This window comes from Pseudorasbora parva, chromosome 10 (genome assembly GCF_024679245.1).
Source record: "Pseudorasbora parva isolate DD20220531a chromosome 10, ASM2467924v1, whole genome shotgun sequence".
NCBI classification, from domain to species: Eukaryota; Metazoa; Chordata; class Actinopteri; order Cypriniformes; family Gobionidae; genus Pseudorasbora; species Pseudorasbora parva.
The window spans coordinates 3,756,441-3,777,284 of NC_090181.1; the positions used below are offsets into that span (position 1 = coordinate 3,756,441).

The 20,844-nt window shown below is 37.6% G+C and overlaps 1 protein-coding gene across 1 annotated transcript in view; it reads right to left on the reverse strand.

The window, feature by feature from the left end:
- The window catches only part of LOC137090901 (coiled-coil domain-containing protein 9B), a 70,126-nt gene that overhangs the window by 28,574 nt on the left and 20,708 nt on the right, over positions 1-20,844 (reverse strand). Inside the window, exons 3-6 of the mRNA XM_067454898.1 lie at positions 13,108-13,221; positions 11,273-11,377; positions 8,222-8,362; positions 1,070-1,204 (exon numbers count right to left, since the gene is read on the reverse strand). Coding sequence (XP_067310999.1) covers positions 1,070-1,204; positions 8,222-8,362; positions 11,273-11,377; positions 13,108-13,221 — 495 coding nt within the window. The remainder of the gene's footprint in view (positions 1-1,069; positions 1,205-8,221; positions 8,363-11,272; positions 11,378-13,107; positions 13,222-20,844) is intronic.

Here is a 20,844-nt window from a genome sequence, read left to right on the forward strand (position 1 = left end):
GGAAAGTACATTTTTCTGAGGGATAACCTTTTTATTTCGTAACCCCATTGGCATTATGAAGATAATGTTGGCATAATGACACTGTCCCTAAACTTACCCATGTAAGCAAACAATCAACTATTTCAACTGCGCCTGACATTAGAATTATTTTTTTCTGAGATGATTATTACACTTTACAACACATAAATAGCTTTTATAAAACCGTATAAGTCCTGGTGGCCATTGAGAGTTGCTATGGCATCCGTAAACAAATTCCTGCTGCTGGAGAGGACATGATTGCATAGTGGCACTTCATATCGATTAAGTTGATAACCTGCAGTTTCAAACATTAAGTTGACAATTTATTTTTCCATACAGGCTGTGGCCTGAGTCCTGTTTACGACTCTCAGACTGTTAATGCATTTGTGATTGAATCTCCGATACGGCGGTGTCGTTTAGAAAAATAAATAATATTTGGGGGGTATGGTGTCGTAGATATTCGAATATATTCGAAAACATTGCTTGATATTTGATATCCGTTCGAATTAGATTTTTTTCAAAAATGACAGCCCTACAAACCACACATCAGTAGAAGGCTTAGTAATAGTAATAGTTTTTTGGTCATATATAATGGCTGGAGTAATGATGATAAATTCAGCTTTGGTCAGAAGAACAAATTACATTTTACTATATTTTCTGTATCTTTGATTAAATAAACACAGCTTTGGTGAGCAGAAGCGCTTCTTTCAAAACATTAAAAACTCCCCAAACGTTTGAACAGCAAACAGTGAAACAGGAAAAGGGAAAATACTCAAACAAAACAAACGAGAATGAAAAGGAGATGTGTGTGAATCAGTGTTTGGTGTTTCTGGTAATCCAGTGACGTTAGGCTTCTGGAATCTACCAGTACTGCTGAACAGACCCATGAACTCCGGCCAAGAGCCCGATGACCTTTACACACTCGCCTCTTATGATCCGTCCCGTCATGTCTGAATCTATTTATAGCATCAAGGCTTGAGAACCAAATGAAGAGGGCGTCCCAGACATGCCATCAAAACTCAAACAAGACATTACAAGAACAGCTGCTCACCTCCGGGACTCTCTTTGCAGACGGAGGGCGTTTCCCTCGTGCGTTGGACTCCAGCCCTTCGTCAACAGGACACTTTGACCTCGCTGGACTCACAGGCCGGTTTCGGTCCTTTCTTTCACCAAACACCCTCTTACCCTGAAACAACACAACATAAACCCTGTCTAACATCCTTTAAATTCATGCTCTCTCACTTCATAGTGTCTGACGAGAGTTACTAACAACAGTGTTCAAAGTAGAGTTGCACAATCCGGGGCTAAAAAATATCTATATAATTTAGATTTTTTTTTCCTTCTTATTTTTTTTTTTTTTTTAAAGCAACAGGTTTGCTGTGGTTTTTGTGGAGTCGCATAATTTGCACACAAATTGTAAAAAAAAAAGAAAAGATATATTAACGCCATAACTGTCACCCCCCTTTTCGAGAGTAGATGTGGAAATCGAAGCTTAAATGGCTGTAATTCAAGAATGCTTTGGAATATAGACATAAGTTTGGTCTTGTTTTAAAGAAGACACTCTGCAGATTATTACTGAATTATTGCTATTTCAATTAAAATATGAAAGTATGAAAAAGTTATGGAAGTTTAAATTGAATGTAAATGAAAATACTGTACTAAATATTTTTATTGTATATATTTTACAAAAAAACTCTAAAATTACTTTAAAAATTAAAGCCACATGTCTAACTAAGTTGTGTTCTAAATATGAAGTTGATATCACAAAAATTAAAGTTCCCATGAGATTTTGTTTAGACGCTGTACCAAAAATATCCACCAGGTGTCTTCCACATTCCATCGATTGTTTTTTTTTAAAATGCATTTTTCTGTAAATTTCTGTCCAAATATCACTTCCATCACAAAACAGTCACCACATTGAGACTCAGACCTTTCTGACGATATATGCGTTTTGTCAAGATTAGAAAAGGTTTTGATTTTAAAGTAGTTAAAGGGGCGGTGGAATGCTGTTTCATGCATACTGAGCTTTTTACACTGTTAAAGACTTGGATTCCCATCCTAAACATAGACAAAGTTTCAAAAACTAACATTGGACGTTTGATGGAGTATTTCTGTGTTAAAAATACTCCTTCCGGTTTCTCACAAGTTTCTGAGAGTTTTTTTCGAGTATGGCTCGGCTTGACGTTAATAAGAGCGGAAGGTCCTTGTATGGGCCGTACGGGCTCTTCTCCCGGTAGGGTGCGCGCGCGCGTGACTAGAGCGAGAGAGGAAATGCACGCCCATAAACACTCTCAGCTGCAGATCCAGTCGATCCAGGCACCGCGCTCCACTTTATTCCTATGGGTGACATCAAGTGACTTCAACGCTTCAGCACAGCATTCCCGTAAGGCAGCGCTGCATTTGACCCGATTTGAATGCAGAAATGACGGGAAGCTTCACAACATCGCTTCAGTCGCGTCGCAAAAGTGGATCTCCACCGTTCACTGCTGTCAGGACTTCACCAAATCATACCAAAGAAGTGTGTTTTTGACGGAGCGGTCCCAGTGATAAAGGTTCGGTCCTGCTTTGGAAGCAGCCGGTGAGTAAAACTGCTTCAAATCGTTGCGTGAGTAAACATCAGTAAACGACACGATCGCGTGCTTCAAATGCGCAAACGGACTCCATTGCTGTTCTCTGTATAACGTTACACTAGTCTGACGTGCAAAACCGTTTTGCTTGCTACTGCTAAGGTTTAGTCGCATACAATAGTCCATAAACCGAATCATGTCCTCATAAACTGCGAGTAAACACACACAAATGTTGTCAGGCCACTAAATACAGTCCATACCACAGAGACGGACGTCCTGCTGCTGCTGTTTCTCCTGTTCAATTTATTTCAGCCTCCCAATGATTCTGGATCATCTATTAGCTGAGATCGATAGCCATAGGTTTCTCCACGCTTGAGGACGTCATCGCTTTGTTCGCGCTCGTCATTCTTTAGCTCCGCCCACACGATACGCCTCCAGGCGCTCGGTTTTTTCCGGAAAGACTCGGTACAGCCTATATTTATTTTATAAATATAATAAAACTAAAGACTTTTCGGAGATATGAAGGATGCAATACTACTCTATAGGTACTCAAGATTGACCTGAGATTGACTGAAACTGAGTGTTTCACCCCCCCTTTAAAATTAATTGTGTAATGTGAAACATGACGACACCCACTAGGGGAAGCGCCCACTAGAAGAATTTAGAGTATCGTTTCCATGGTAACGTAACGTCCAATTTCAAAACGGTTTTCACAGGATGAATTTTTGAGTTCGTAAGCTTTTGAATGATGCCTTATTTATGATAATTACTAAACCATGATACGAAAAAAGGCGATAAAAAAAGCGACAGGCATCCCAAACGTATTATTAGTAAATAAAAATATTAAACAAAATAAGAAATATTACTAGTGTAACATTTCACTGATTTAAGAAAAATATTTTAATAATATATATTTTTTTAAATCATCAATTAATTAAATCAAGCTTTTATTTTGACTTCTAATTACAAGTTATCATTGTTGATGTTTTTTCTCTCTTAAAAATATCACATTATTAAAATAAAACTATTTAAAAAGCTGTTATTAACTGAAATAAAGCTGACTAATGACGAAATAATGACAACGTGAAAGACGTGTTTGACATCTTTGCCAATGTATTAAAAATAAAACGTACCAAAAAAAACAAAAAAATCACATGTACATAAGTATTCACAGCCTTTCCCATGACACTTAAAATTGAGCTCAGGTGCTTATGTTTCCACTGATCATCCTTGAGATGTTTCTACAGCTGTGTCCCAAAGTGAAGTGCGCGCACTTCGAAGGCCGCATTTGAAGTGCGATTACGTCACAGCGGCACTACGAAGGCTGTCCCAATGTGAGAGCTGCACCTTTGAAGGCCACATTTGAAGTGCGATTGCGTCACAGCGGTGCGACGAAGGCTGCCGCAATTCATGAGCGACTTCAAAATGCGCCCTTCGGTTCTCAGGCAAAGGAAGGGTACAGCAGATGGAACCTTCCCACAACTTCGCAGCATCCGAATCTTTCTCCGAAAGATCGATCCTCCTAAGGCTGAATGCGTGGCAGACACAGAACAATTTAAATGGCTAGGCTATAGTATTAGTTTATTATTATTATTTTTATGCAAGTTATTTGTAAATTAAACAAAGAAACTACTGTCTATTGTTCATTTTCGTTAACTCAAAACGTAGGCTAAATTAAGTGGTTGTTCTATAGCCTACATTGTTTATTTTTGTAATGCACGTTATCATTTGTAGCTACATTAAACACATTTATATATGTTTATACATATATTTTCTTGTCATGTAATTTAAAATGTGTAAATGAAAATAAATTGGTCTATAAATTTACAACTAGGCCTATAGCCTATTTATAGACCAATAATATAACTTAAGTTTAACATTAGAAACAACAGAAATTTTAATTATCAGCCAAACCAGAAGAAAAGCCTTTTCTACACTTTCATTGCGCTGAGAGGGAGAAGCTGGAGCTGGACCGGGATGGGGAATAATGCACAATAGATCTGGTAAGGACTGAGCGGGACATCATCTTATGGGATGAGCAGGGCATATTTCCACTGTCCACAGCTTTGCGAGGCTGAATCGGTCGACGGCTGGCATGTCATAAAAAGTAGACAATGCATGATGAATTGAATGAAAATAAGTAGGCCAACTTAAAAAAAACTTGGACGTATATATAGGCTAAATGTTTAAAATATATTGTAACAGTTACATTTAACATAAGAAATAAACTGTTAACTAATATTTGCAATATTTAAGCGGCTAGATTTACATGGTCTCCCGCAGGCTTTGAACCGTGTCAAAACCCAATAAAAAGCACAAAAAAGATATAAAAAAAAGCTTTAAAAAATAAATATATATATATATATATATATATATATATATATATATATATATATATATATAAAATAAGTATTATTATTATTATATATGCTCCATTTCTCTTTTTAAAATCTTCTCACGAACGTCCGCTCTCAGTTGTCACAACCTGCTAGGCCATTAACGACGCTTGGTTCATTGTTGCCAAGTCTGGAATGGGGCTGCATTTAGGCTACTGTTGCTTTGAGGTGTTTGTAGCCTATAGTCCACAGGTTAAGTTGTCTTTACTTATGCAAAATTTCTACCGCCCACGCCCCGCATTTTGGGATATTTTGGCCCATTCTGGCCGTGATTCCGATACTTTTGAATAACACTTGGAGGGGTTTTGTTATTCAGACCTGGCAACCCTTCCCCTCGGTTCGCCCTTCGTGCAGCTTCATGCACTTCGTGTACTTTGAAGGCGTGGCCTGGCCTGGCCTTCGAAGTGCATGGCCTTCGAAGTGCGCACCCTTCACTTTGGGACACAGCTAACAACTCGATTGGAGTCCATCTGTGGTAAAGTCAGTCGATTGGAAATGAGCTTGAAAGGCAAGCGTCATGTCTGGAGGAAACCTGGCACCGCTTATCATCTGGCCAATACAATCCCCACAGTGAAGCATGGTGGTGGCAGCATCATGTTGTGGGGATGTGTTAAAGTGGTAGGAACTAGAGGATGACACGGGAGAGGATTTTCACTCCTGTCCCGTCCCACTCCCATAGAAAGAAATCTTGTCCCGTCCCACTCCCAGACCAAAGTTTAAAAAATAATCCCATCCCATCCCATCCCGCTCCTGGCAGAGTCCTGCACGGGTCCATTTTTGGAGACCCGCCCCCGCCCGTACCCGCAAGGTTTAGCACCAGATCCGACCCGTGAAAATTTCAAAATTAAATCCGTACCCGCCCAGACCCGTTAATATTTGGCCCGTTAACCCGACCCGTGCCCGCGATAAATCACACACGCTAAAACATTCAAATTAAAATGCTTTATTTTTTTATCCTACACCTCTCTCAACATCAACAGCGTCATGAATGGGCTAATGAAACAGGCAAAAGTGCCTTTAAAGACTCATTGTCAACAATTTCATATAGCTACTCCACTCACCAGCTTTACTTTTACTTCATCCATTGCTACTCCTGCAACGCTCGCTCCTTCTGCGCTACGAGAGGCATCAACTAAAGTTTCAATGTCGCAGTGGTGGTGACGTGATGGGTCAAATGGTATATCATTGTTGCGTGTATGTGTAATGGTAATTTGGACATAGAAATTGTAATAGCCTACAATATGTTGGATGGGGGAAGAAGGAGGCGGGAACCGGCGAACATTTAAAAGACTTTAACCAAACAAAACGAAAGTAACGTGAGTAGCCCTTCATGGACATCTCCCATGCGCACACGCATAATAACACATAAACACAACTCAACGTCAAATCCAGGTCTGGTGATCTCTCGTCCTTGTATGCTTCCGAGCTCCCTCAGAGAACTCGAGACCGGTGTGGCTCCCAGGTGACGCTCATTCACAATCACGCCCTGGTCTCTCTCTCTCTCGCGTTCACTTTGCCACAGAAATATTGCACATATTTTTCATCCGCCCATCCGCGCTACTACCCGCCCGCACAGAGTTAATTATCCGCCCGCATCCCCGCCCGTGAATTTTATAAATGTCATAATCCACCCGTTTTAGCCACTTTTATGCGGGTACCCGCGGATACCCGCGGGTACCCGACCCGTTGCAGGACTCTGGCTCCTGGTAAACTGACTCCCACTCCCATCCTGCTCCTGTTTAAACTGACTCCCGCTCCTGTACCGCTCCCATATATATTTTTCTTCAATTAGTGTTTAGTTAATACATAGAATATGATTTAATCTGCTCTCCATCCTGTTTTAGACCAGCTGCTGAGCCCGTTTCTAGATTTTCTCCAGAAAATGGAAGACAGCAAATAAAAGAAAAACAGTACATAGTTCACACCATGTCTACAATAGTTTAATAAATATAAACAGCACATAAAGCTGCATTTTATTCATTTATTGTTGAGTAAACAATGCATTTATAGTTTACATTTATAGTTTAAGTTATAGTTCTTAGAGCACTGCTCTTTGAATTCCGGCGGGAAGCTGTGACAAAAAGCACTAATGGCTTCTGGGATGGCTGGGTCATGTAGTTATTTTTTAATTGCGTTACATTGTAGGCGTATTAAAAGGAAACTACAAAATGTTGCATTTACTTTTTTTTCCTTTTAGTCTTTGCTACTGGTTGATTCCCAATCCCGTCTGCTCCCGTTAACCATTTATCCTGTACCGTCCAAATCCCGTGATTAATAGCAAAGATGACTCCTATCCTGCAGGAATCCCACGGGAATCCCGTGACCCGCGGGATTCCTGGAAAAATGTCAGCCTCTAGTAGGAACTGGGAGACTAGTCAGGATCGAGCGAAAGATGAATGCAATAAAGTACAGGTACATTCTTGATGAAAACATGCTCCAGAGCGCTCTGGACCTCAGATTAGGGCAAAGGTTAATCTGTCAACAGGACCCTAAGCACACAGCCATGAAAAGAAAGGAGTGGCTACGGGACAACTCTGTAAATGTCCTTGAGTGGCCCAGCCAGATCCAAGACTTGAACCAGATTGAACATCTCTGGAGAGATCTGAAAATGGCTGTGCACTGACACCCCCCATCCAACCTGATGGATCTTGAGAGGTCCTGCAAAGAAGAATGGGAGAAACTGCCCAAAAGTAGGTGTGCCAAGCTTGTAGCATCACACTCAAAGACTTGAGGCTGTAGTTGGTGCCAAAGGTGTTTCAACAAAGTATTGAGCAAAGGCTGTGAATATTTATGTGGAATAACGCTGTAACATAACCAAAGGTGGAAAAAGTGTTTAGAAGGACCAGCCGTTAAAAATCAATATCACACCATGATGGCAATTTTTTTCTCTTTGACTAATTGACTAATACAATTTTGATTGACTAAGCCTCTTCTAGTCGACTAGCGATTATTCGACTATTAGGGGGCTGCCCTAGAAAACTCAGATACGTTTATAAGAGCTTCTCATTACAAGTATGGGAAGATGTATTTGCTTTGACTTAGATTAATTGTGCAGCCCTAGGTTCAAAAGTATAAATAGTTAGCTTGGCATCATTAGTGACATCATCAAAAATAAAATAAGAGAAAAATGTGAATCTCCCAAAACGAGTTGTTTATTTAAAACCAAAAACACACATCTAAAAATCATCATCTACCAAAGGTCTGAAGTCTTGACTCTCCAATAAGTTAATTCAGTCTCACCTTGATGTTTCCTGCTGTTGTGACAAGCAGCTGCCGTCTCTTTCCTCTCCCGATGCTGAAGACGCTGGATTCATGATCACAGTCCTTCTCCTGCTCTCCGTCTCCCAGACCTCCGGGCCTCTTAATCACCACACGCTGATCCTGAACACAGGTGTTTACAACATGAACACGCTCCACTACTAGGGATGCACGATATAATCGGCACAACATCGGAATCGGCCGATAAACGCTTAAAATATAAAAATCGGCATCGGCCGATATGAAAACATTATGCCGATATGCCTTGCCGATATGATAATGTGTTGATATGCGCCTGCAATAACTCACGTGTGCAAGGAGTGCTACAGCGATAAGACAATGTCAGCACTGCAGTCATTCTTTAAGTGAAAACAAGAAAATACATTGCATGTACAGTGATTTATATTGACTGTTTTTAAATGCTGCCTTGAATTTCTGAATGCACTTACAGAAGGACGTGACCGTCAGCAGCAGATTTGCCATGTTTTTACAACAAAACTAGCCCAAAACTAGCCCAATCGCGTCTCCCCAGTCCCACTCTCTAGCGCGTGCGGCAGCCTCCACAGCAGCAGAAGCTCCTCCAGGTCCTAGTGCCCTCCAGCTAGACCGCTATATATTTATACATGTAGTGGGTGCGCTGTTGTTACACTAATACAATGAAAAGTAGAATACACAAATAAATTGAAGTTACTTCTTGTTCTGAATAAACAAATCAGTAATGATGTCATAAATCACAACACTTGTAAATTAAATACTTTTATATACAGTGTATTAATCTGTAATAAAATTTTACGAAATGGATGATGAAAAATAATCCAAGGAGCTCTACAATAATTGTAGATTTAAAAGACGGCATCAATGGATGTCATGCCACCCCCACTTCATGTGCACAAACGTTAAATCCAAAAATACAATATTTAGGTTAGAGCTGCATCTGGGGTGAAAAATTACTGACTTTATTATTGTTATTTTCAGAGCTTTTAATATACTCTTATCATAAAAAGAACTTTATTAACATTTATTTATCTTCAACAAGAATCCTTTTAGTAAGGATACCTCATAAATCTGAAACCAGAATGAAAAAAAATAGTTTTTGCTCAAAATGGTGTCGTTTCCAAACAAAGGGAAAAAATAAACATATATCGGCATCGGTATCGGCATCGGCCAAAATGAGCTGAAAAATATCGGCATATCGGATATCGGCAAAAATCCAATATCGTGCATCCCTATCTACTACTATTATTAATATTATCAAAATCCAAACATGAATCATTGACCATATTGTTTGCAATCTGTGCTACAATACAAAGTAAAAATGTTACTAGGGCTCCAACAACTGGTCGATAAAACTCGATAATAATTGATAATGAAAATGATCGTCAACGATTCTCATTACCGATTAATTGGGTCTGCCACCAATTTCCACCAGTCGCGCCAAATTACAGCACTGAATAACGTATTTCTTTTAACAAAAAGCATCTAGAAATAGTGGAGTGGAAACTGAAAGGGACGTGATCCAAGCGGCCAAAACATGAGAAGTCTTTAAGCGTCAAGCGAACGCATTAGAGCGTTTAACATACCGTCAATGGCTTTGACAGATGCGTGTGCGTCCTCAGCGCAAAACGCTCATTTTACAGGTTATATCCACTGATCTATACAGAGAAAACTGGTTATATCCTCATCTGTAAATACTACTAATTTACGCAAGTATTTTCATTTGGCATGAAAGCACATCCTGATAGTCTTGCATTTTAAGCTTCAAACTTCAATGAACGAGCGGCGGGCAGACAGACAAAGCACAGCTAAATTTAGGTTTGAAAGTCAACATGTAATTCAAGTATTTTATGAGAGTAGTAACTGTAAAGGGATAACAGTGTTGTTGAATATAAATGTAAGAAAGGACAGTAACAGGTACTGTGTGTGTGTGTGTGTGTGTGTGTGTGTGTGTGTGTGTGTGTGTGTGTGTGTGTGTGTGTGTGTGTGTGTGTGTGTGTGATGCGCATAACATTCATCTTAACCAGTAACATGGAGTTTTGTTTTCTTTTTGTGTTTTTTTTTTCTTTAATATAATTTTAATGTAGGGATTTAAACTCCTTTTGCGTAGTAAGTTTTTTGCACATAATGTAGGCTATAGCACAGATATACACTTATGAAATAATCTTAAAATTAACCATGTTTTTTAGATAGTAAACCCATGTTTTTTTTGCCGTATTGATTACTATTTGTATAACCACACAAATACCATATAGTTAAACTATGGATTAAAGCAAAACGATAGTTAATTTGTGGTTACCACTGAATAACTACTGACCCTGTTTTATTTATTTATTATTATTTTACTTACTTATTTTTTATTTGTTGCAAACCCATAGTTTTTTTTAAGGTACATTCACTGTGTTTTCATAGCATTCAGCTGACATTTTTGTTTAATGGACAGGATGTGGAATAATGTCTGTAAAAAAAAAAAAAGTGCAATTTTAATCTGATTAATCGACAAAATAATCGACAAACTAATCAATTACCAAAACAATCGTTGGCTGCAGCCCTAAATTGTACATAATTTGGAATTACTGGAATGAATAAGATTTTCACTTTCACATTTCAACAGTCGAGAGATGTTTCTTAAGGTTTCGCCAGTTTTCATAATGTGAAAACTACACAAAGATGAAAATGGCTAATAGAAAGAAAAAAAAGTTATTTGTAGTCTGTCTCATGAATTTGCTGGATCTGTGTTTTTTTCTCATTGTTGCTTCTCATAAAAAATCGAATGTGAACAAAGCACTCAACAAAACCATGCATTACTAGAAGTCGTATTAATGGTAAGTAGCATTAAATTTATTCTTATCAATGCAATTGTAATCAATAATAAAAAATAAAACACTTTTTTATTTCCCTTGAAGCAATCATAGTTGGTTAAATGAAGACCATATTAGGTCAGAAAGTAGTGTTATTATTACAATTCTTTAGCAAAATAATCAGTTTGACCATTTTTGTGGTGTTTGTGTCAGTCTGTGAAGGAATAAAGCAGCTCACATTGTTGGATTTGTTGATGGTGATGGACAGATCATCAAGCTTTCCCTTCCTGCTGTGGAGTGACATCCCATCCTGCTCCGCCCGCTTTTTATCCTCCTCCACTTCCTGCAAAACATAACAAAACTCAGCAAGGCAAACGGTAGGGCACGATGAAAGTATCACTCAACAATTTTTTTAAAAGGCCCTATGAAATATGTTCAATTTTTTTCTCTCAAATCCGTTTATCATCAAATGCTCAAATTCTGTATTTTGCATAAAAAAATGTCTGGATTCCATTTTTAATGGTTTAATAACATTTTAACAACTAAAAAGCATGTATAATCAATTGAATTCATAAAACATTAACAATTTATTTATTTATTTACAATAATGAGCTGTTTTTTTGTGTGTGTTTTAACTTTTCTGATTCAAATTCACTGTTAAAATGAATGATCGTTTAAAATTAATACAATGTGATTTCTGTCACATTTTTAAAAAACATAGTAATATAACAAAAATAGATGAATCCCGCACTTGAAAACAACATTTTTCTTTTTGAATGAGGCTTCATATTGACTATAAGGGCCATATTTTAGCAATCTGAGCTCATGGTCTGAAGTGTACGGTGCAGGTGCCCTTAGGGCGTGTCCAAAACCACTTTTGCAAGTTAAACGACGGAAACACCAGGCACATGATTTAAAAGGGTTTGTCTCTCGTCTCTTAATGAGTCATGGGTGTCTTTTGGTTATAATGTGCAATAAACCAATCAGAGTCTCGTCTCCCTTTCCCTTTAAAGCCAGTTGTCCTCAGACCATGGAGGATTCACTGTTTACATGGAGGAATGACTGAACGCTTCTCCAGAGAGGAATCCTACTATTTTTAACATTTAAAAATGTGTGTGTGTGCTGGTGCCCTGTGTGTGTAATAATCAAGTGTACACGTTTTGTGAATCGCCTATAGGCTCATATTACTAACACACCCTTTAAATAAATAACACAAATAGAGCAGGTTTGTGTACGTCAATGGTCAGTGGTTTTCAGTTCCTCAAAATAGAAAAACGCCAACAATGCTCCTGAACACACACCTGATTTAGATCAGACGCCCATGGGTGAACAGATGCGCCAATGCATTTGATATTTAGGGTGCTTTCACACTTGGTTTGATTGCCTGGACTGAACCCGAGTCTGATTGTTCCTCTCCCCCTGCTGGACTCTGTTCATATTATATTATTTGGGTCAGAACCGGGGTTTGTTTGCGTCATTAAAGCAGCAGCTATTTATCCTATTGCTTTGTAACGATGGCGAGTAAGAAGGTGGCATAATGCATTCCGTTGCTCACCTCACTTTTATATTTTTGAACCGTTAGTTTTGCTACCAAAGCTCAGTGCAGTAAAACTCCTCATGCCATCAGCTGTTTCAAGATACCTGAAATTCCCATGTGAGCTCAAAACTCACCCATAACCCTCAAACATTGAGCTGAAAACATTTGGTAAGGATGTTTTTTATAACAGCATTTGCCAGAAACATGCTGTTAATGTTCATCAAACATCTTGGAAGGGTTGCATAATATGGAGAAAAATGTAATAGCGATTCGACTGATAAATATTGGGTACGGTTCGTGGGGTTCATCCCCGAACTCTGACGTCAATTGAACCCGGGTGCGCACCAAAATAGCTAGTGTGAAAGCACCCTTAAACAACGCGGTCCTGGATGTGAAAATGATAACTGCATTGGGCTGAAACTAGCAAAAAAACACTTGCATTGTGCCTGGGGTCACATTGTGCCGGGTTTATGATAGAGCCCTACATTTTCAACTGCATGTGTTTTTTTTTTGACATATTGTTAAGTGGTCCTCACCTGATAGCGTTTCATAAGTGCTTCATTTTTCTTCCGTAAGGCCTCAATCTTTTTATCCAGCTCTGCGTCCTTGTGTTCCTTCTGCATCATCATCATCATTATCTCTGTCGGGATCTGAGCACAGAACTGTTTATGAACATCTCAGCATTACATACACAAACACAATCCAAACAATCTGCGAAACATAATCTGCCAGTGGGATTTCTGTAATTCATTGCATCTCGCACGATAATGAAAATCATTTTGCACAAACAGCAGCATAATAGTTCTGCACATTTTCCTTGCCCAGACACTCAAACAGGAAAAATATTGGAATTACATAAGGCAAATCTAATGGCATAAGGCTGTGTTTATATATAAATGTCTAATGCCAGAGACCCAGGAGAAAGTCCAGGACTGAAATATAAACACAATGGCATATGATTAGTTATAATCAGTCAATTATAGTCTACATTTTTCTTTAACACGTGTACATTTGTGCATCTAAGTGCACATGGACACGCCATTATTAGCATCAGCTGCTATGACCAGCAACATGAGCTCAGCGCAGTAAAACTCCTCATGCCATCAGCTGTTTCAAGACATCTGACATTCACATGTGAGCTCAAAACTCACCCATAACCCAGATATTGAGCTGAAAACTTTTGGGAAGAATATTTCCTATTACAGTATTTGCCAGACACACACTGTTGATGTTCATCAAACATTTGGGTTGGATTGCATAGCGATTAAATTCTTTTTTTTGCTGTGCTTGTTTGAGGGCTACACATTTTGGCAAAAATGTAATGGTTATATTTAAATATGGTTATATTTATATATATATAAAATATATGATAAAATAATAAATATAAAATAACAAATGATAACAAAATATATATATATATATATATATATATATATATATATATATATATATATATATATATATATATATATATATATATATATATAAAATTATATAATTATAATATAAATTTGAAAAATAATAAAAAATAAGTTCATTACAAAAGTAAACTTACAATACTAATATTTATGGAGGTCTTATTTTTTTCATTAGCTATATTTCCATTCAAAGTTGCGAAATTAATTTAGAAAATGTATTAATTTGTTCAAATCATAATAAAGTCATAAAATAATACATTAACCAGTAATACAACTAAGTTACTGCAGTCCAGTGTTTCCATCCAGTTTTTTTATGCAATATCCCAAATGTGCATTAAAATAGATGGATGGAAACATATTACTGTTGTACAGTAAAATTAAGCTATATCTCAATGTAATACCAGGGTATATACAGCAATCCTTAAGTTAAATTTACTACTTTTTAATACCTTTTTTACAACCTTCAGAATATTTTTTAAAACCATCACGACACTGAATTGCAAGTGTTAATCAGCGACCTTTCTATTATTTACATAGATTGTGACATATATAACATACAAAAAAAGAATAGATTTAGAATCGACCCCAGGAGGAAATCTGTGATAAGATATCATTCAGACACAGTAAAATACATCTCAACATTCACAAAGGTTGGTTAAGGAGAAGCATTACTGCACACACATCTGATTTCAATTAATAATTGGCAGACAACTTTTCTTAGAAATTAAATAAAATGCATATATATATATATATATAAAAAAATGTTTTTTGACTAGTAAAACTGAATTTGGTAAAAAATTGAATGAAATTTAAGCCCCATAGAGCCCTAAACATATCATTTTGTAAACTTTTTAATGAATTGTTGTTAAATTCTACAAGTTTAATGATTTCAATTAATAAGACATGTTTTTTTCCCCCAAAAAAGGGGGAAAAAATGGATTTGGGAAAAATGTCATAGGAAAAATCGATTTAATCGGGCCCTACTACTGTTAACGAACATCCCAACGTCATCCACGCTGCTCAGAGTGACATTTAGATGAATATGTAAATATGTGCTGCACGCGTTTTTCTCTCAATAACAAAATAAACCAAACAAAATATAAACATAGACAAGTGGATGAGTTTGAAACAGCTCTGAGATTCACCTGCATCACATGTAGGGGTGCAACGGATCACAATCCACGGTTCGGAACGCACGTGACCCGCGGATTTATTGCGTTTTTTTGGTTTTTTTTTTTTGCGGATTCATCTTAATTGTTTAGCAATCGCAGAGTAAAAGACAGTTTCGGTCCGTGTATCATCTGATCATTTCATTTCCTGTTTGAAATGGAATAACGAGAACACATAAATCGTCTCGTTTATTCGTTTTTTTGTTTAGTTTAAAAACGAAAAATGAGATTTTGGCTCGATTTTTCATATTTCGTTTGCGGTTTATAAAACGGTTTATGGGTTTGATATTTCGTTTCCACACGTGGGCGGCGCCGAAACGCCTCTTTCATCTGATTGGTCAAACAGCTCCGCCTTCAGCGCGAGCTCTTCATTCTGTCAGGCAGAATACAAGTGCGGGACTGACATATGCAATTTAATTAAAATACATGTCCGAAAACACCACACACTGCTAACTACACACAATATTTAAAGCAGAAATATGTTGCTATATGAAAGATGTTGTCACGTAATTCGTGCTGTTGCGATTTGCAAGCGACCCCCATTAATGTGAGCCATAGGCTATTATTTGAGTATGATAGCCTGTTTCTAATTGATAAATACGGTGCAAATAGTCCCGTCTCTTTGGATAAAAGGGAAATGGAAATAAAAATAAATTACAGGCTGAACTGTACATGATAATATGTCTGTGATATTTGCCACTCTCGTCTTTTATTTACATCAAAAGGCAGGTAGGCATGTGTGACATGTCAATAATCAAGAAAATTGAATAGAAATACAGTTTATATTTGTGAATGTGTCTATTCTGTTCACGTGAAAAGAAAGAGACAGAAAAGTGAGAAGTATCAGTAAACATACATTAATTGATACTGACAAAATTAGCAGGTTGGGTTAAATTAAAATCATGTCGGTTGAAGAGCACGACATACCTTTAAAATTGTATTATTTTTATTATAAAACAGATAATAAATAATGAATTGGGTGATGTTTCTCTGAGTTGTCTTTATTAAGTTTGCTTGAGAGCTCCAGCATATAGTCCTATTTAAATATTATTTATTATTAATATTATGAGAACTATAATACTTCACCAAACTCAGCTCAGACCTTCAGACTGGTCTGACTCACTTATATCTTTTCTAACGGGTCAGACTTACTTTCCCAAAAAATCCCATTGACTTGCGTTATCTGAGCAATTAAGGCCGTAATGATTAAAGCTGTCCACTAGAGGGGGCGACAGGATAAGTGTTTTCTACTCACTTTCCCTGTTTGCAACAGTTTAAATGACAAATTAATTTCATTCATAAATAGGCCATATCTGTCTATGAGAACAAGCTTTACACTTCAAGCTGTACAACTTATTAAAACTTGAACACTGCTTCAGAGTTTGCCACTCTTTAGTTTCTTTTAAGATATTCACACTTTTGCATTTAGGGCCTAATGTTTGTCATTTATCATTTATCTCTCCACATCCACTCTGGACAATGTAGACATCTTCCCCGGGGACACTCTCTCCAATCTCCACACTGCACAACATTAAGGACATTAGGAACAGGTCAAAGTTAGCAAAGCACCCCTGCTATTGGCTTAAGTACAACTTTTCCTTTCGGACTTGAACTGGACTCAAGCGTTCGGAACGTGAAAAATGTTCAGGTATTCAGTTAAATATGCAATTACAAAACTCAGTATGTTTCATCGGGAACATGCCCTGAATGTGCTCAAAGTTTCGAGACAGTTATAATGAAATTTATAAAAATGCGAACAACTAGTAATTAAAGGGGGGGTGAAATGCTGTTTCATGCATACTGAGCTTTTTACACTGTTAAAGACTTGGATTCCCATCCTAAACATAGACAAAGTTTCAAAAACTAATGTTGGACGTTTGATGGAGTATTTCTGTGTTAAAAATACTCCTTCCGGTTTCTCACAAGTTTCGGCGAGTTTTTTTCGAGTATGGGTCTACTTGACGTTAATAAGAGCGGAAGGTCCTTGTATGGGCTGTACGGGCTCTTCTCCCGGTAGGGTGCGTGCGCGCGTGAGTGGAGCACGCCGTAAACAGTCTCTAAGATGCAGATCCAGTCATCCGTGAACACTTATGTGGCGCCGCGCTTCTCTTTATTCCTATGGGTGACGTCGAGCGACTTCAACGCTTCAGCACAGCATTCCGGGAAGGCAGCGCTGCATTTGAACCGATTTGAACGCAGAAATGACGGGAAGCTTCAAAACATCGCTTCAGTTGCGTCTCAAAGTGGATTTACACGGCACTGCTGTCAGGACTTCACCAAATCATACCAAAGAAGTGTTTTTGACGGAGCAGTCCCAGCGATAAAGGTTCGGTCCTGCTTTGGAAGCAGCCGGTGAGTTAAACTGCTTGAAATGTCTCTGCTTTTGGCTATCGTCGCGTGAGTAAACATCAGTAAACGACACGATCGCGTGCTTCGTCATTCAAATGCGCTAACGGTTACTCCACTGCTGTTCTCTGTATAACGTTACAGTATTCTGACGTGTAAAACCGTTTTGCTTGCTACTTCTAAGGTCTAGTCGCATACAATAGTCCATAAACCGAATCATGTCCTCATACACTGCGAGTAAACACACAGAAATGTTGACAGGCCACTAAATACAGTACATACCACAGAGACGGACGTCCTGATGTTGCCGTTTCTCCTGTTCAATTTATTTCTCCCTCAGATTTGATTCTGGATCATTATCTGTATTAGCTGAGATAGCGATGGGTTTCTCCACGCTTCTTTAGTTTCTTTTAAGATATTCACACTTTTGCATTTAGGGCCTAATGTTTGTCCATCTGGAACTTGCTAGGTTTGCCCTTTGTGCTGCTCCCTATGTACTGGAAACCATGTCTTGAATCTGTCTGGATACATTCTCCAAAACCTGAGAGGCCTCCAACCGCTACTCGATTTGCTATTTAAGGTAGTGAAGGGCAGCTTTTTCAGCATCTCTGTGACAATTTAAAAAAAGAAAAAGGTTACCACATAAATTACTTTGACTTATCCCTCCTTAAATATATATATATAATATAAAACAAGATCATCATCACCAAAAAATACTTAGATACTATTTTATAATGAATGAATACGGCCTTGAAATCGTATTCTCTAATTTATCAATGGCTGCCAATGTTGAGTTAAGCCTAGTGACAAATTCAAAATATAAAAACATATTTACAAATACAAATATCTTGTTTACTCAATCAAATTTTTATTTAAAAAAAATATTGTTATATTACTTGTGATGTAGTGATTTGCTAAATGTAATACTTTACAGTATTTTTTAATTACAAGTGTACATTACTGACATTTAGTGTACATTGGCCTATATAAATAGTCGAGCTAAACTTTGCAGGACATTTGCCCTGACATTAGCTCTTTACATGAATAAAATTTATCAACAGCAAGTAGGGCTTAAAATATAACGCTCATTACAATTGCAAGTTCCAGATGGACAAACATTAGGCCCTAAATGCAAAAGTGTGAATATCTTAAAAGAAACTAAAGAGTGGCAAACTCTGAAGCAGTGTTCAAGTTTTAATAAGTTGTACAGCTTGAAGTGTAAAGCTTGTTCTCATAGACAGATATGGCCTATTTATGAATGAAATTAATTTGTCATTTAAACTGTTGCAAACAGGGAAAGTGAGTAGAAAACACTTATCCTGTCGCCCCCTCTAGTGGACAGCTTTAATCATTACGGCCTTAATTGCTCAGATAACGCAAGTCAATGGGATTTTTTGGGAAAGTAAGTCTGACCCGTTAGAAAAGATATAAGTGAGTCAGACCAGTCTGAAGGTCTGAGCTGAGTTTGGTGAAGTATTATAGTTCTCATAATATTAATAATAAATAATATTTAAATAGGACTATATGCTGGAGCTCTCAAGCAAACTTAATAAAGACAACTCAGAGAAACATCACCCAATTCATTATTTATTATCTGTTTTATAATAAAAATAATACGATTTTAAAGGTATGTCGTGCTCTTCAACCGACATGATTTTAATTAAACCCAAACTGCTAATTTTGTCAGTATCAATTAATGTATGTTTACTGATACTTCTCACTTTTCTGTCTCTTTCTTTTCACGTGAACAGAATAGACACATTCACAAATATAAACTGTATTTCTATTCAATTTTCTTGATTATTGACATGTCACACATGCCTACCTGCCTTTTGATGTAAATAAAAGACGAGAGTGGCCAATATCACAGACATATTATCATGTACAGTTCAGCCTGTAATTTATTTTTATTTCCATTTCCCTTTTATCCAAAGAGACGGGACTATTTGCACCGTATTTATCAATGAGAAACAGGCTATCATACTCAAATAATAGCCTATGGTTCACATTAATGGGGGTCGCTTGCAAATCGCAACAGCACGAATTACGTGACAACATCTTTCATATAGCAACATATTTCTGCTTTAAATATTGTGTGTAGTTAGCAGTGTGTGGTGTTTTCGGACATGTATTTTAATTAAATTGCATTTGTCAGTCCCGCACTTGTATTCTGCCTGACAGAATGAAGAGCTCGCGCTGAAGGCGGAGCTGTTTGACCAATCAGATGAAAGAGGCGTTTCAGCGCCGCCCACGTGTGGAAACGAAATATCAAACCCATAAACCGTTTTATAAACCGCAAACGAAATATGAAAAATCGAGCCAAAATCTCATTTTTCGTTTTTAAACTAAACAAAAAAACGAATAAACGAGACGATTTATGTGTTCTCGTTATTCCATTTCAAACAGGAAATGAAATGATCAGATGATACACGGACCAGTTTCATTTGCTGATATTGCTTTTTAAGTATTTTTCTCCCTTTAAACTCGCCGAGTTTCAGTGAAACTACACACAGCAGTCGTTCACGTGAAGGCATAATCAGTCAACAATGGCTAGCGGAGGAGCAGAAGAACTCTAAAAACCTCCCGTATCATTCACATTGCATGTATGAGAGCATTTTGGCTTCCCCGTGAAATATAAAAATGATGGAAGGAGGGCGGTGTACAGAACTGTAACAGTAGGTAACGTTACTGGGGCAGCATGAGAGCCGCATGAAAGTGGCATTACATCGAGCATGGCTATCTGAAGCGACACCTGTTGATGCCCGTTTCACACACAGCGTAGTCTGTTTGCAGTGCGTGTTTTTTTCCGTACCATGTTAACAGATTACAGTTTTCACACTGCACGCAGTGTCGGTCCGTCAGTGCGAAGTGCCGCGATCCTTTCTGCACCGAGTCTGTTTTGCTGTGCTGAACGCGCTGAATTAAAGGGACAGCGTGCTGTCTGCATTAAAACAAACAGGTATTGATTAGAAAATCTAGTAATTTCCCCACATATGCATATAGCCTAATGTAAGTGTACTCTGTTTCAAAGTCAACACATGGCTTTTTGCCTTGGGTAAAGCAAGAAAAATGGCTTTTAGCTTTAGGTAAACAAGTGAAATAATGGAGAGCACTCTTTTCTGGAGGTGAAAAAGAAAAGTTATTTATGAACTGCAGGATTTCTTTTTAAAAGATTTATAAAAATGAAAGAAAAAACGAGTTGGCTGTTTTTGTCTATTGTAAGTTCTAATTTAAAATGTTTGTTATTTTAACATAGTCTAGCCGGTTTCTAAGGTAAGGCTATATAAATATAAAGTAATGCAATTAATAAAACATTGTTTAAATGTAGTGTGTTTAAACA